General features: G+C 32.5%; 1 protein-coding gene, 1 long non-coding RNA gene and 1 pseudogene across 2 annotated transcripts; 1 reads left to right on the top strand and 2 right to left on the bottom strand.

The window, feature by feature from the left end:
* Nucleotides 1,473-3,120, top strand: LOC104737048 (protein DMR6-LIKE OXYGENASE 2). Its single transcript, XM_010457143.2, has 3 exons — nt 1,473-1,783; nt 2,021-2,590; nt 2,682-3,120. Exons 1-3 carry the CDS (start codon nt 1,556-1,558, stop codon nt 2,937-2,939), a joined length of 1,056 nt encoding a protein of 351 aa, XP_010455445.1. The 5' UTR covers nt 1,473-1,555; the 3' UTR covers nt 2,940-3,120.
* Nucleotides 9,399-11,876, bottom strand: LOC104737049 (annotated as a pseudogene).
* On the bottom strand, nt 15,342-15,892 carry LOC104737051. The gene is made up of 3 exons (XR_759687.2): nt 15,806-15,892; nt 15,520-15,625; nt 15,342-15,447 (listed from the first exon to the last, which is right to left on the bottom strand). It is a non-coding gene; the product is annotated as an uncharacterized LOC104737051 (long non-coding RNA).

Raw genomic sequence — 17,157 nt, forward strand, 5'->3', positions numbered from 1 at the left:
TAGGAATTTTTGTCAAATATGCCATATTTAAAAAAAAAAGTTTCCAAATGTATCATATTGTTTTCAATCTTACGAAATGTGTCATATTTGGCATTATGACATAAATTGTTGTCCATCAAAATGAAAACAAAAAAAGGTTAAAGTTGTCCACAAAAATTGAAATTATCCATCAAAGGGGTTAAAATTGTCCAAAAATATTAAAATTAGCGATCAAAGGGGTTAAAATTGTCCAAAAAAGTTAAAGTTGTCCACTAAAGGGGTTAAAGTTGTCCACCAAATGTCAAAATGTTGTCCACCAAATTAAGTTGTCCGCCAACTACCATGGTTGTGACATATTTAGAAAGACTTAATCGATTATGGCAGATTTAAAAAGAAAAAATACTGTTTATGGCACATTTGATAGTTTTCTCAATTACTTATTTCACACACATATATATATAATTATTATTAACATGCAAAACTTGATATCTTACTTTTATCTTTTAGTAGTAATACATGGTACACATAAAGGTAAATATTAGAATTGGCCCCAAAAAAATAAACATTGTAACTTTATATTATTTCTGTTTTATTTTTTATTTTGTTACTAAACATGATATCGTCATGAATGTTTGTCCAATTGGAAGAAAATGGTTTACAAACTCAAAATAAGAAACAATACTGTAGAGGATGTAGCAAGACATTTCGCTTTAGAATTCCAACTCATTGAGTAGATTGGAAAAAAGCAGATTGGAAAAAGCAGTTAATACACAATTACACAAACATTTGGGGTGTAATTGGATTCTATATTATAAAGATTTTTGAAGAGTTCAACAAAATCATTAAAAGTGAAATACGTGAAAGATTGTTAAAAATTGATAGAGAATTTTATTGATTAGTTTTCTAAAATCTTGAAAAGTAATCCAAACAATTCGTGTATTTTTGTGATACTTTCCATGACTTTATTTTGTAAAGAAAATGTCAAAAATCATGAACCAACAACATAATAATTGAATTGATTAACAATCCTAGATTCTTCTGTTTTAATTGAATAATATAAATTTTTTTATAACTTTATAAAAATTTAAATCCAATAATCCAAATTTTGTTAAAATTTTAAATGACTTTTTATAAATAAAAAACTAATAACACTAAATTTTAATAGAGTTTAAAAAAATCTTGATCTAATATAATAAATTTTACATAATATTTAAAATTTTTAAAACTATATTTAAGTCTCACACACCAATAATCCAAAAGGTTACAATTGGCAAAGAAAGAAAAAGAGAAAAACAAGATAAACTTTACAATGTCTATATTTTTTCTTTTTTCTTTTCTCACCATTTTCTTACTTGAAAAGGTAAGAGGACGTTTCAAAATCAAATTCATATTTGCCACGTGAAAACATTGTGCGGTGGGCATGTCATTATATAACACATCTCTGAGACTCTGACTCATCTGGGATAATATATATATATATATATATATATATATATATATATATGTAAAATAAGTGATAACATATGTCTCTCTAACTCTCTTTCTCTATCCCCTCGCTTTAGATTTCACACCAATCATGGCTGCCTCTCAAACATCAAAGCTCCTCGTATCCGACATCGCCTCCATCGTTGATCACCTCCCTTCAAACTACGTCCGACCAGTCTCTGACCGTCCAAACATGTCCGACGTTGCAACTTCCGGCGATTCTATCCCTTTAATCGATCTCAAAGACCTCCATGGACCCAATCGAACCGACATTATCAATCAGTTTGCTTATGCATGCTCCTCTTATGGCTTCTTCCAGGCAAGTCCCTATTCACTTTTAATCTCCTTACCACTTTACTCGGTTGTATAAACTATACACTTGAGTTTTAAACTAGTTACGTTTTACTTTTTTTTTTTTTTTTTTTTTTTTTAAGTTACACTCTTTTATTTTCTCAGTTTTACACGATTTTATTTGCATGACATCGTGTCTTTCTCTGTTTAATTGCAAAAGAGACATTTTTGTGTTTAATCAAAGTTTTGCTATTGCATGTTCCAGATCAAGAACCATGGAGTACCAGAAGAAACAATCAAGAAAATGATGAATGTGGCGAGAGAGTTTTTCAGGCAACCAGAGAGCGAAAGAGTGAAGCATTACTCATCAGATACCAAGAAGACAACAAGACTCTCCACAAGTTTCAACGTTTGCACAGAGAAAGTCTCCAACTGGAGAGACTTCCTTCGACTCCATTGCTACCCTATCGAAGATTTCATCAACGAATGGCCCTCAACTCCAATCTCTTTCAGAGAAGTCACAGCTGAATACGCCACAAGCGTTAGAGCCTTGGTTCTGACACTTCTTGAGGCAATCTCAGAGAGTCTAGGACTTGTGAAAGACCGTGTAAGCAATACACTAGGCAAACATGGTCAACACATGGCTATAAACTACTACCCGCCGTGTCCGGAACCCGAGCTAACTTACGGGCTTCCAGGACATAAAGATGCAAACTTGATCACTGTTCTTCTTCAAGACGAAGTCTCTGGTTTACAGGTGTATAAAGATGGTAAATGGGTCGCTGTTCATCCTGTTCCCAACACGTTCATAGTCAACCTTGGTGACCAGATGCAGGTAATATTAGGCGTACAAATTTGAAAATTCCTCTGTTTTGTTAATCCACTCTCTCTTTGTGCTAACTTTATGTGCTTGTTTCTCCTTTAAGGTGATAAGCAATGACAAATACAAGAGTGTTCTCCATAGAGCGGTTGTGAACAGCGACAAAGAGCGGATATCAATACCAACATTCTACTGTCCATCTGAAGATGCTGTGATTAGTCCTGCACAAGAGCTGATCAATGAGGAAGAAGACTCTCCTGCTATATACAGAAGCTTTACATATGCTGAGTATTTTGAAAAATTTTGGGAGACAGGATTTGCAACTGAGAGCTGTATTGACTCGTTCAAAACCTCCACCACCTAAGATACTGTACTTGAGAATCAATCATCAGTCATGTTTAGGCCGTGTATTAGTTCTTGATGGGAAAGTCAAAAACCCATTTTGTGTTGCCATTTCAGAATAAGTAGTTTTCTTTAATCCGCAAATGTTCTTAAGAAATAAAACAAACTGCTCTTGCAACTTGGTGAACTCATTTTGTTTTGTATGGACGTTTACAAACTGTAGAAGACATTTAAGAAGGAGCGGCAGTAGAATGATACATAGATCATGTTTATCATCAAGCAAAATATTTATATGTTATATGGTCACTCAAAACTAAAAGAACCACTTTTAATCTATAAAAGATCAAACTTATTTGCAGTAAGCTATGCCACATGGTCAGTGGTACCAATAAGGAACCATTTGCACAAGCCATGACACATTTCAAAGCAACTCATTTGGTCAAGGAGGTTTTTCGCTAATATCACAATTAAGCAACTACCGCAACATTATTCATTAGTCAGCCAACAACACCCATTAATTTTGTGCTGAAGAGGACATGTTATGTTACAGTCTCTATCTCATTGACATTTACTATGATAAACTTCCGGTCAGCCATCACAAGTCCTCGTTAGTATAAAACGCCGCCTTACTCCGGGCTTACTGCAAATAAGAAATATGCCCGAACTTCAAGGTACTCAAAGAAAACATCATCCCTAACCATGCAGCCAATTCGCTGTGCACAGCATGCGGGATCACTTGGTACCTTCTCATCAACTTTTTAACTGTTAAAAAATTAAGTTTGAGCAGAGTAGTAGCTTCTCACATGGTACTTTCACATTCATATCTAGATCTCTCCCTACCTGGCTTCTCAAATTATACTTGGTTACTTTTGGATATCAAGAACTCCGAATGTTATAAATTCTAATAGATATGGGTGTGACGAATTATTAATCTGTCTTTAGTAACAGTAATATGAGGCAAATTGTTATAACTATGTAAATTAATAAGAGAACTTTTTTTTTTTTGGGTAATCCGCCGGGAAATTGTTATAACTATGTAAACTAATGAAAAATAAAGCTACACTCGAACTTGTCTTAGGCCAGAAACCCCAACAACATTGTCTCTCAAAATCGAATCAACAACATCTCAATGAAAAGCATGAAAACCTAAAGGTAAAGAAAACGCATAGTTAGCTAACCCATCAGCAAAATGGTTAGCTTTCCTATACACGTGAAAAATACGGACTATCCGCTGTCTTTCATGGAATATATGCACCAGGAAGGACAGCAGATAATTTTCCCCAATCCCTGTCTTAAGAAAACCAACCATAATCTCATAATCAACCTCAAGCTCAACCCTTGCCACCCGCTTATCCCAAGCAATACACAAACCATAGTATATTCCCCATAGTTATTCCAAATGAGAAGTACAACATCCAATATTCAGAGAGAAACCCCCACACCACTCTCCTTTCAAATTCCGCAAAACTCCTCCCGCTGTTGCTAAACCAGGATTACCATGAGACGCGCCATTTGTGTTTAGCTTCAACCATCCCCCTGTCGGAGCCACCCAACTGACATTCTCTCCACCACAGGTCTCTGTTCTTGACATTTCAATTTCCCAGCAGAAACCTCTTTCGACAAATCCTTAAGAAAAAAAATTCGATCCCGACATTTTTATTCTCTCCATAAAAATTACCGCATCTCCACTTCCATCCCCACCACACAGAAATAGCAAAGGTCGTAGACCACACCCCCACATCCGACACCGATTCCTCACACAGGTTCTCATACAACCATTCTAGCAAAGATCGAGCAAAAAAGGCTTGTCTCTTTTGTGGTGGAACAATCCGACTCCATACTCTTGCCATAGCTTGACAATCTCAAAGAACATGAAGTATCGTCTCCAATCCACACTTACATACCTGGCATATATCAGATTCATCTAAGTGTCTACGCTTTTGTTCTGCATTAGATATAATCACCTGATTAGCCACCTGCAATAAAAAAAGAATTCACTCTCTCTAGTGCGACAACTCTCCAAATACGTCCAAAAAATCTTCTACATTCGGGTTCGGACTCCCATCCCTTTTCAATAGCTGATAAGCAGATTTAACTGTGAACTGACCATCAGCAGTTTCCCCCCATGCTAACCGGTCCTTAGCCCTAGTAACATTGTCAACAACCAGCGCTGTAAGACTTAGTTTCACCTCATCAAGTACATATGGTCTTATTCTAGCATAATTCCAACCTCTATCATCCAACCAATACTCCCTGACAGTAGCACACCTCTCCTCCACAGACAACTCCCTTACACTCACCTTTGCTAAAGGTTGACCTGTAATCCACTTATCAATCTAAAACCTGGTTTCTCTCCCATCTCCCACCACCCAACTGTGTCCTCGACACACAACCTCCCAGAGACCAACTCCCATACTGTGCCAAGTAGAAGACCAGGTCCCTTTGGCCACCATCCATCGCTGATCATGTATGTTCCCAACCTTATAATTACTCCTCACCACTTTTCCCCACAGACTTGTTGGTCATGAAGTACTCGCCAGCCCACTTTTGCCACTAGGGCTTTAATCATCTCTCTCGCAGTTTGCAGCCCAAGTCCACCCGCCTTCTTTGGTAAATACACCCTCCCCAAACAACCAAGTATTGCTTCTTCTTATCCGATGTACTCCCCCATAGAAAAGATCTGCACATGCTATCCAACTTCTCCAGCGTAGCTTGTGGTAATTTTATTATACTCATAGTATGTAAATGGGTTGACGATAGAAAAACTTTGAGTAAAGTTACCCTTCCAGCAAAACTCAAGGATCGCCCTTTCCAACTCGATAGTTTCAAAGGAACTCTCTCCAGAACCTCACCAAACGTGTCTTTATTAATTCTATTTTGAAGGTTGGCATGCCTAGGTATTTCCCCAACTCCCTAGTCGACCTTATCCCACTCTTAGCACTGATCAAAGTCTAAAGTTCTCTAGAGACATTATCTGAGAAATGTTTTTGACTTTTCAAGAGTAACCTTCTGTCCTGAGGTGACACAAAACCTCTCCGGGACCCTCCTGATAATTCTGATTTGTGCTACAAAAGCTTCTGCAAATAGTATTAGGTCATCAGCAAAACAAATATGAGACAGCTGCGGACCAGAACATTATAATTTAATCAGTTTACATCTGTTTTATTGGATGGGCCTCCCCTTTTTGAAAAAAACGTTGTTGAATCATTTTCTCAAAGTGAAACCAGACTTTGCATTTGTTTTATCTTAACTTTTACGGGCACTTTATTTTACAGGTAAAACCTCTTTGATGACCATCCAATCTCCCCGAACCATTCACTTAACATATACCATGTTTTTTTGTAATCTTGTACGTAAAAAATTAAGCTTCATATATTTCCTCGTATACAGACATTGTACATTAGATATGTTTTTGGTTGTTGGATTTGACATAGTGTTGCACAACATATCGGTTATAGTCTGGGTTGAATCTATAAACCTAAATTTTGTATATATTTTTCTCTGATTTTTGTTTGTGTACCAAACATTTATTATGTTGTAGTGTACATATGTTAGTGGTACATTATAATCTTAATTGGTGGGTTTGATATAGTTTTGTATAACACATTTTCTAGGAACTAGAAGTTGTATTATAAATCATTGGATGTAAAACATGACTACACGATTATTTTGACTTAAACATATCATAACCTTAATGAAATCTTGAAAACTGAACAATAAACCATATACATACACGATCATTTTGAGTTAAACGTACATAACCCCTAAACAAATCCTAAAATTAAACCTTAAAACGTATACGTACACAATATCAATTTAAACGTACATAACCCCTAAATAAATCCTAAGAATGAAACCTTAAATTGCATACATACACGAACATATTTACTTAAGTATAGACAAATATTTAAAATTAAATCCTAAACCGTATATGTACACGATCATATTGATTTAAACGTACGCACACAACCTCTAAATAACCCCTCAAAATCAAACACTAGATGGTATACGTACACAATCACATTGATTTGATGTTTTATTTTTTTTTCGAGTTCTTAATCCTTAAGTTCTTTGATTTACATAATCTTAATGCTAGAATAGGACTAATAACCTTGTTTTAGATTCTAGATTTTTATATGCATCAAAAGTGTTCGATAGAATGCATGAATGATTGTGAATTGAGTAATATATATATAGCCAATTAAGGTTGATGTTAGAACACATTATGAACTAAATGAACTTGATTATAATACAAATTTGGCCAGGAGGTTGCAAATGAAAAATTTAGTAAACTAATAGTCAAGTTTTGTGATTATTGCCTTGAAAGAGGGCTAGTTTATTCTTTTGTTTATGGTCTTAATTAGTGAATTCTATATTTTCTCATTAGTCATTAATCTCTGAAATACTCTATGGTCTAATATTTTATTATATAACTTTTTGTTTCTATAATTCATATTTTTATTTACAAAATCTAAAAACCAAATTTTTTTTTTGTCTACTTTAGTTATTTACAATTCTCGCAAATCTTTTAAGTATCTTTGTTTTTTTGTGGATCGACCCGTATATACTATCTTGTGGTTAAGTTTATCGGATAATTACTGAAGCAATCACCTCACATAACGTACAGGTCATATTTGTATAAGTCTTCTTTTATTTAACACGTACACACCTACCAAACTTTTATTTCTTAGCTAAATATTTCTGTTTTTCTTCTTATGTGCATCTCGACTCATCAAGAATAATGAATACAGAAATCTCCATTAAACACATGCTTCATAAATTCATGAGAAACATTTGTAGCATAAGTTTAAAAAATATTCAACACATATAAATTTATTGAAATGTGTACGTATATGATAGTGTTCATCCGGAATCATCTCTGACAACATGATTCAAAGTAAAAAAAAAAAATTAAAGAGAAAATAGGAAAATAGATCTTAAAATACTGAAAAATATAAATTATAATCCAAACGACAAAAATAAAAAATCTTTATAAAAGTGAAAATAGAAAAAAGTGAAAACCAAAAAAAAAAAAAAACATGTGGAGAATAAACTACATTTAAACCCCTTCTGACAATCTTCTATTATTATTTTTTTACCTTGTTTTTAATTGTTTTTAACTATTTTTTACTGTAGTCAACAAGATTACTGTACTGTAACTCTGTAGCTAACCAGATGATAACTAATCCGTACAAAGTTCATTCCATCGTACAAGATTACAATTATATCAAAGGCATTTTTTTCCAAAATAATATAAGTGGCTAAAGTGTGTAAAGTACATTTAGCTTTGCCAAAATCTGAAAGAAAAACATTGGAGATGGCTATAGGGTGAAATTTACCCGGTCCGTTGGGGTTGGATTAATTTTCTTCACTTCTACTTCTGAAACTCGACGAGTGAGTTTAGTATTATCCACTTGAAAATAAGAAATTTTTGAAGTCCAATTATTCGATTTTCTCCTGACATATTTTTCCATATTATGAAAACCGTTAGTTTCCTCTTGATCAAAAAAAAAAAAAAAAGAAAAACAAAATACTTAGTTTTCCAAGCATTTCTTTTAAACATTTCAAGCACTTGAACTCTTGAAGAGTTGTTTTGACTCTTCTCATAATAAATGAATTTGTAACTTTTCTAGGTGCAAAAGAGTATAACCAAATTTATCTCTTTCTTTCTTCTAGGTACATAAGAGTATAACTAAATGTGAGAAACCCGGAAAAAAAAAACCTTTAACAATGAGAAAAGAGGAAGAGGAAAAAAAAACTATTTTAATATTGGTTAAAATTTTTTTAAAAAACCTTAACTGCTTCTGTAATCCAGTTACGTAATAATCTTTTCAAATTTAAATAAAAACAATAAAAATGGCAATTTTAACTAAGAAACCTAGTACTTGTTTTTCAAGTTTTGAATCTTCTAACTTTTTTTTATTCCAAACATTTAAAATTAGTTAAAGAGGAAATTGAAAATAAAGGATAAATATTTATAAATTTTTCCATCTATATAGGCATTCTATTAACAAATATCAACTTTTCCTAAACTATCAATTGCAACTGATTTTATCAATTTTTTAAAGAAATGATGAAGAAGACATGAGGATCCTTATAAAGTCAAAAATATGTTGTTTTATTGCCGTTTTGGATGGATAAAATATGATCTACAAATTTAGAATACACCGTATATATATAATGTGTAGGATAAACCAGTAAACTAAAATAGCTTTGTGAAAATATATTTTCTTGTCACTAAAACTTTTTTCATTTGGTTAAAAATTAACACTAGCTAGTGATTCAAATAGATTGTGGTGATTAAGCTATTATTTATTGACTGTTTACCAAATTTTATTTCAAAAAAGTTTGAATACTCTTATATGTTTGGGTGGTGTATTGGGTAAATTCTTATTTCCAATGGATAGGAGAGAACCTTCTTGGAGTTTAGGGAGCCATAAATTTTTATTTCCAAGGATAAGTAGTAATATATATAAGGTTGAACAGTCATAATCATAAACTGTAGTTTTGATGATTACAAATACAATATCTCAAGAATAAAACATAGAAACTAAAGGATTTAAAGAACTTTGAACCATTGGCTAGCTGGATCACACGAACCATCCTTGGTCAAACACTTGCAAGGGTTAGCGACGACGCTGTTGTCGCGTTCGTCCACGTCAAGACATAGCAACAAACCATTACTTGTCTTGAACGCCAAATGCATCTTGGTAGCTGCGATTTGTCCCAACTTAGAACACTTAGTGCCAACTCCAAGCTTCACCTTTTGTCCAGCAACATTTGGAGCTTCGACGCACATTTTATTGATCCAAAGAATGCCTTCGTTGGGGTTGAAGGTCGATGTGTCGGCTTTAGGGCATGGTCCTAATTGAAGTGTTGGTAATTTTTCTGAGGGATTATGGGTGACGCAGAGTCCAGACAATGGATGGAAGAGAGCGTTCTTGGATTGCAATCCAGGTCCTGCATATACATCGAAATTCGGTATTTAAATTTCCAGATTTAAAATGTTTAATTATAGAATCTTCAGACATTTATAACATATACGGTTCTAAATGCTACAGTTAAAACCACTTGTATTAGCAATTGATAAAATACCATATGGTCTAGCTAGAAAGATCATGGATTTTCAAAAAAAAAAAATGGTAATCGAGTAATGTGAATATGTGATGAGTCCTAAACAATTTCATGTGTCCTGTGGGATTTTTCAAATTAAACAATTAATATATGTATGGGAAAAAAACTAGGATTCTTTATTTAGCAAAGAAAACAAAAGTTGAGATTTGAGCTATATAACAACTTTGTGAAGCTATTCAATATTTGTTATATCCAAAACATTAGTATATACTTAGCGTTTTCTTACCTCTAAAGGGATGTTGGATTCCAGAGAGTTTCTGCAAGTAAGTAGCGTTTCTCACGTCTTTCCAATTTGCATCCAACATACCATAAGTCTCCACCATATTCGTTTTACCGGTTCTCAAGTAATAATCTCCGGTTAACGCCCAAACCGCCCAATCCAAATCATTCTGAGCCGCCCAAGCCACCAAACAATTCATATACCGGTTTCCGCTGATGTCACGGCCACTCTCCTCAGTCCCAAACTCAGTCAATAACAAAGGAAAGCCTCTCCCGAGTAAGAATCCTCCGTTGCGTGTAACCTTTGTGATGATTTTGGCGCAGAAATCGTTAGAGTTGTGTTTTTTCCACGAGTCTCTGCCGTCAGAGAAGCTGTACCAGTGGAGCTCGAATACGAGTTTGTCAGTGAAGCTTACGTTGAAGAAACGGTCACGGAGGAAAGAGAGGTTTGTGTCAAAGTCAATGCCGGAGAGGATGACTAGTAATTTAGGGTTTGCGGCGTGCACTGCTTCTGCTCCTTCTGGCATATGCCTTCACGTTACCATTAACACGCATGCATGCAATTAGTTACCAAGTAAACGTACACGACCAATGTTATAGAAACAATAGCAAATGGTGACATTTTGAAATGTATTGTTTAACAACGTGAATCTAAACATATTCATGTAAAGTTATAGCTGATCAGCTTGTGTTAAGGTTGATAATTACAGTTCTAAAAAATAAACTAAAATTGTGATTCAAAAATATATATTTTTCTCATTTTACGTAAGTTGTTATATTCTCAGTGGAAACAAAGTTTGGTAAAAAAAATTTGAAAGCTAAGATGTACCTGAACCAGAGGTCAGGGTAATCTCTAGCGCCACGTGGCTCGTTCCTAAGGCTCACACCAACGACGTTAGTGGCACTTTGAACAGAGTAGCCATCTTCCTCAAGCCATTGGCCCAGACTTTGGGATTAAAGTTAGGATAGCCGAAGAAGGCGTCGAGGTCATTCTCTCCACAGCACCAGCCAGGGGTTGTCAAGTGGTTATCTAGTATCACCATCACTCCGTTTTGTCCTAGGTTAGATACCACTTCCTGATGACAAAAACAAAATGGCATATTATTGGTCATTGATTCAAATTAGTTCAGGTTTAGATAGTCCATCTACTGAACATAAATTGGTCTGACAATATTTAATAACGGGTATACTTTAACACTAGATTTACCTGGAATGCGTTGAGAAGGGGGAGATTAAGGATTTTGGGATTGTGAGTTTGAATCCCAAGAACATCTTCAAACAACTTCAAGCTTTCAAAAGACTGTTTAACAGTAACCTTAAGGGCCAATGTGTCGTTAGTCATCAAATCAAGAGGCCAAGTGAGCCTAACGCAGTTAAATCCCATTGAGACAATCTTTTTGGAGATGGAGTCTAATGGTTGTTTGCTTAGCCCTTCAGCTACCGTGGGCTGGAGATGAGCCGGCCAGTTCACGCAAGCTAGCTTCACCCTTTGCCCTTTCTCGTCCACGATCCATCGAGACTTTGTTGAGAGAGGATAGCTTGTGGTTAGCTTTGATGTCGAAGAAATGGATAAGAAGAATAAACAAATATACAAGGATCTCGCCATTTCTTGTGTGTTCTTTGGTTTTTATTTTGATTGTTTTGAACTTGAAATTTGATTCGTAATTTATATTGCAAAGCAGTTAGTTTTGTTTCTGGTTTTTGGCAGATTATATATGTGTTTATGGTTAGAGGTTTTTTTTTTCCAACTAAAAGACATAATTGAAAGAAAAAAAACTAATAGTATTAACGGTAAGGGAAATAAAAAACAATAATCAACATGTCAACAATCTAAGGTATTTATTTCTCGAGAATTTCAAAAATACTTTATAACATGTCAAAACCAATATAGTATAGAAGCTATACATTATTGTAACAGTAAAAATTTCTTTATAAACTAATTTCATATAACAAGAAAACAGTAAATCTTATCTTTCAATCTTATAATTTAAAAAATTTCTTTGTTCTGTTATAACAAAAAGAAAAAAGAAACGAAGGTAAACACAACTTTAACATAATACTAATTTCTTATAACAAGAAAACAATATACATCTTTTTTTTGTTTTTGCTAAAAATGTAAATATTTCGTTAAAAATGAAAAAACAGTTAAGGTTTACAATCCATAATTATAGACCTAAGCTAATGGTTCCATGACAAAAAAGATAAAAACATGGAAGCATAAAAAAGTAACTAAGTTTTTGGTCCATATATTCAACCATAGCGAAAGAACTACGAGAGCAAAATGAAGCGATGACGATTTTGTTGTTCATCCTGGATATGTGTTGCAAAAAAAGAAGGGTGACTGCAAATGTGGCCGCGAGTTGCAGAAGACACTTCACTCTAGAAGCCTTTCAAAGGAAGCCCAAGACCAAGATGTCAACAGTCAAGAATTCCAAATCATCGCTCACATTCTCTCCCCTCAAAATGTGAGCTATTCTTCAATCAAGTCAATGAGCTTTCCCTGAATGAAACCTCAAAAGCCAACTTTTGCTAACAATGTGTGCTCCCTCTACCAAGTTCATTCCCCGAAGTCGGTTAGCACTAAGCAAGAATACAAACACTTCACCACCATACCAAAAGCCATTAGCCTTACTAGCTTCTCTATAGCACAATCTTAACACAAGCATGAGGCAGCATGCAGAGCATAGCAAATGTATATATATATATACACAGCATCGCAAATATATATATATATATATATATATATATATATATTTGAAGTATATTTTGGGTGCTACCCTTTTATTTATACTTATTTAAAAACTTATTTACAAGTTAATCCCTAAAAAATTTCCAAAAATAGCATTACTTCAGATTTTGTTTCCTAAATATTTTACAATTCATTCCAACTAAAAAAAATTACACAAATCAATAAGGAAACAGAAGCTATGATATATTTAGATCTCTTCTTTTTTGTTATAATGATTAAAAATCAAAATAGAATCTCAAACACTAAACAAAACAAACTAAATATAACAAACAAATGGTCATGAAGTGTATTGCGGGTTAAAAAATTAATATAAATATTTAGCAGTACAAACAGCCGGAAAATTTAGTTATTCCTCTATTTACAAAACATCCAATATTTAATAAACAAATACAATATAAAAATATAAATAATAATAAAAAAATTATATGTACGCGGTGTACTGCGGGTTAAAATCTAGTATATATATATAGGGAAAATCACATTTTAAACCTTCAAAGTGTCATTGAGTAGCACTTTAAACCTTGAGATATTTTCACTAACACTATAAAATTTTAAAATGATTTCACTAACACTTTAAACTTTAAAACTAACTTTCCTGTTTGTACCGCCACGAAAGATGACAGAACATTAATATCCGTTAACGTGAAATAGTTAAACTATGTTGGTTTAATTTAAATACTTGTTTAATTAATTTAATTTAATTTAATTATTTATGAAGATTGATAAAAAAAATACATCAAAGCAAAAAAAATGAAGAATCAGAGATAAGGTTAAAACATTTGACAAATGTAAAATAGAAGACGACAATATATTTATAAGATTCATTGGTTTCCAATGAGAAATCGATTGATTTGAATCAGAATCCATTGGAGATGCATTTATTAAAAGGATTAATAATGTTAAAAGTTTTAAAAGGATCTACAATGAAGATGAACACAAATTTATTTTTTTATCTTTTAGTTTATTAATAAAAACTAAAATTAATTAAAAATTTAAATTAAACCAACACAGTTTAACTATTTCGTGTTGAAGGATATTATTATTCCGTTATTTTTATGGCGGTATAAAAAAGAAAGTTAGTTTTAAGGTTTAAAGTGTTAGTAGAATTATTTTAAAGGTTTAAAGTGTTAGTGAAATTCTCTTAAGATTTAAAATGCTACCCAGTGACATTTTGAAAGTTTAAAACGTGATTTCCCCTATATATATATTATAGATATTTAAGTAACCATTTTCTCTGTATCACACTCTTAAACTTATTTAATTTTGTAAATTAAGTTAGTTTATACATAATTTTGGACTAAAATAAAATAAAATGTTTAAAATCTCTTTTAATACTTCTGAAATTTACGTGGTTGAAGGAGATCACATGTCCGTTACTTCGACGGGTAATTATGGAAAAAACAAACAGAATAACTCAAAAAAGTAGTCTAAGTGATATCCATAAAGAAAATGTTGTTAAGAATAGAAACAAGCAATTTGGAATAGATTTGAGTTGGAGGTAAACCAAACGTCGTTTGAATTATTTGAAGAGATTTTCTCATAATTATAAAGGCTATTCAAAAGATCTATAAAATCAAGGATGTGTTTTTTCGTTTGTCATAGTACTTAATTGACGCAATTTTTAGTGATAAACCAAATGCATAAAGTAATAAGCATTTCATTATGAAATTTATTTGTAAATTATTTAGTATTTTATTTTTGACTGACTTTTAATTATTAATCATGTTTATTTGTTTTAATCGTAATAATATAATTTTTGATGTTTTTAAACATCATATAGTTATGAATTTACATATATTTTACAGTATACTAGATTTTAATCGCGGTACACCGCGGGCAAGATTTTTTTATTTATTTATATAATTTTGTCATTATATAATTAATTAGTTTCTTAAAATTTGCAATTCTAAATACAATGTAATATTTATTTTAAATTAATTAATATTATAAAGTGCTATTGGAGTGTAACATGAAGATATTATCAACCCGCGGTCTACTATAGAGTTTTTTTTCTTAAAATTTTTAATATGAATATTTTTATATTTTTCAATCTTTAAAGTGTTAATCAGAGTAGTATTGTATTTTTGTATTTTTTCGTGGTACTAAATTTATCTATATTTAGTTTAAAATTTGGTAATTCCACTTAACTCATTTTATATCGAACTAATGCCAAACTGTGGAATATGCACAGTCAATAAACTTTATGCGTTAATGAGTAAATAATAATAAACATTAGATGTGATAATGAGTTAGCCAAAAACATCATTTATAATAACCATAATATCCATTAAAAAGAAACTTATGCCTTACATCGTCCAACTTTTCAAAATAGATTTAAATCCAACAACCATATCAGCTTATATGTTAAATCAAGTTTGTTCAGCATTATGGCGTCTGCTTAATAGTCTTTTCTCCTTTGCTTTGGAGCCTGTAAATTAAAATCAAGAGACAAATATAATAGTTTAAGTGGAGATACGAATAAGTCACAATAGATGCTTACATTGTTGTGACATGAGCCAGATATGACCATGACAATGCTTTTGGATCTTGAAACACAATATATGGTAGTAAATAAGCTTTTGGTTTTGTTATGATCTGCGAGCATGCTGTGAAAGAGAACATAAATTCATGAGTGTGCTAACACTAATTAAGTCGTATACTCGTTAACGTAGATACGTAATTATAAGAAAGAGGCTCTCAAACATAAAAATTGAAATACAAACTACGAAAACACATTATCTTATAAAAATTTACCTTGGTGGTTTGACCAAAAAAAGAAAATATACCTTGGTCTTGTGAATGCTTGGGACTGAGTCTAGTAATTGAGCTATTGCTGGAGTCGAGTAAAGTTTGGAATAGGTTTTTGCTTGATGAGTCTAGACTGTCTAGTAGTCGATTAAAGATTAGTATTTATAGAGAAGGTAGCGTCTAGGTTTATGGTTTAGGTGATATGAGAATATCTTGGAGAGAAAGTAGGAAATCAAATATACGAATCACTAAAATGTTTATTCCAATTTAATTTAGGCTGTTTTAATCGTTAATTACGTGATTTATTAATGATTTACGCAGAACTATTATTTTTTGGTATGTATTTACGCTATTTTTAGCTAACTTTACGGTATTTAATTCAAAAATAACGTGATATTTGGAAGATTACAAACTAATTATTTTTGATGATTTGTTTGGTATGTTTTGCAGGATTTAAGCCGATTCAAATAGAATCCACTAAACAATTAAAGAGCCAAAAAACAATCCAAATCCAGTAAACAATTAATTGCGATACCCGTTTGAAGAATCCGACTCAATAGGTCGGTTTGAGGAAAAACACGCGGACCATCAATTGGATCTGCGATTTATGTTTTTATGATTAATTTCAGTTAACGCTCTTCACAAAACTTAATTCAGTGGCAATTTTAATAAATAGGCTATACATTTTGGATATTTTTTTAAATGTACTTCTCTTTTAATTATAAGAAGATAATAATGTTTATTTATTGTACTCCTTTGTCTACTTACCAGTTATAAAACTTTTACAAACGCATTAAATCAATCGTTGAAAACATTTAATAAAGGTTGAACCTGCAATAGTCCCTTTCCACAAACTCTCACAACCACAATAGCAACCACCCCATTTAAACCAGTATTCACCCTCTAATTAATTCCACGTCAGATAAAGTTTGGCCCACCTAGTTTTTTAACTACATTTAAGGTACCAGGTTCGATTTTCATCGTAAAGAACATATTGTTAGACAATAGGAATATAGATATTTCCTTTCTGTCTAACACATATAACACAATTAACCGACAAGACAAATTAGTGGCCAAAGTCACTGTTTTGTAACATGCATGTAATTTTGGTCATAGTAGAAATCTAACTCAGGAAAAACAAATTCATGTTTCATCCCATTTCACACTACCACTAGACCACCATATGCACATATACAAGTTATAATACTCCATTTTTTTTAATTGTTGCTTAGTTGAATTTTATTTTTGTGAAGTTGAATCTTCGAACGTATAGAATCGTATTATTTACAAGAAGCATCGTATATGTATGCAATTTGAGGCTTAAAGCTCAAGTAACACCAAAGTTTTTAACAAAAGAAGTATTATTCTATTAACCAAAAAAAAAAAAAAA

Source organism: Camelina sativa, chromosome 13 (genome assembly GCF_000633955.1).
Source record: "Camelina sativa cultivar DH55 chromosome 13, Cs, whole genome shotgun sequence".
Classification (NCBI taxonomy): Eukaryota; Viridiplantae; Streptophyta; class Magnoliopsida; order Brassicales; family Brassicaceae; genus Camelina; species Camelina sativa.

Excerpts from the sequence above, each read along its gene's own strand:
- LOC104737048 (XM_010457143.2), top strand. The coding sequence starts at position 1,556 with ATGGCTGCCTCTCAAACATCAAAGCTCCTCGTATCCGACATCGCCTCC. Across the intron at positions 1,784-2,020 it reads CCTCTTATGGCTTCTTCCAG|ATCAAGAACCATGGAGTACC; the intron begins GCAAGTCCCTAT and ends TGCATGTTCCAG. Across the intron at positions 2,591-2,681 it reads ACCTTGGTGACCAGATGCAG|GTGATAAGCAATGACAAATA; the intron begins GTAATATTAGGC and ends TTCTCCTTTAAG.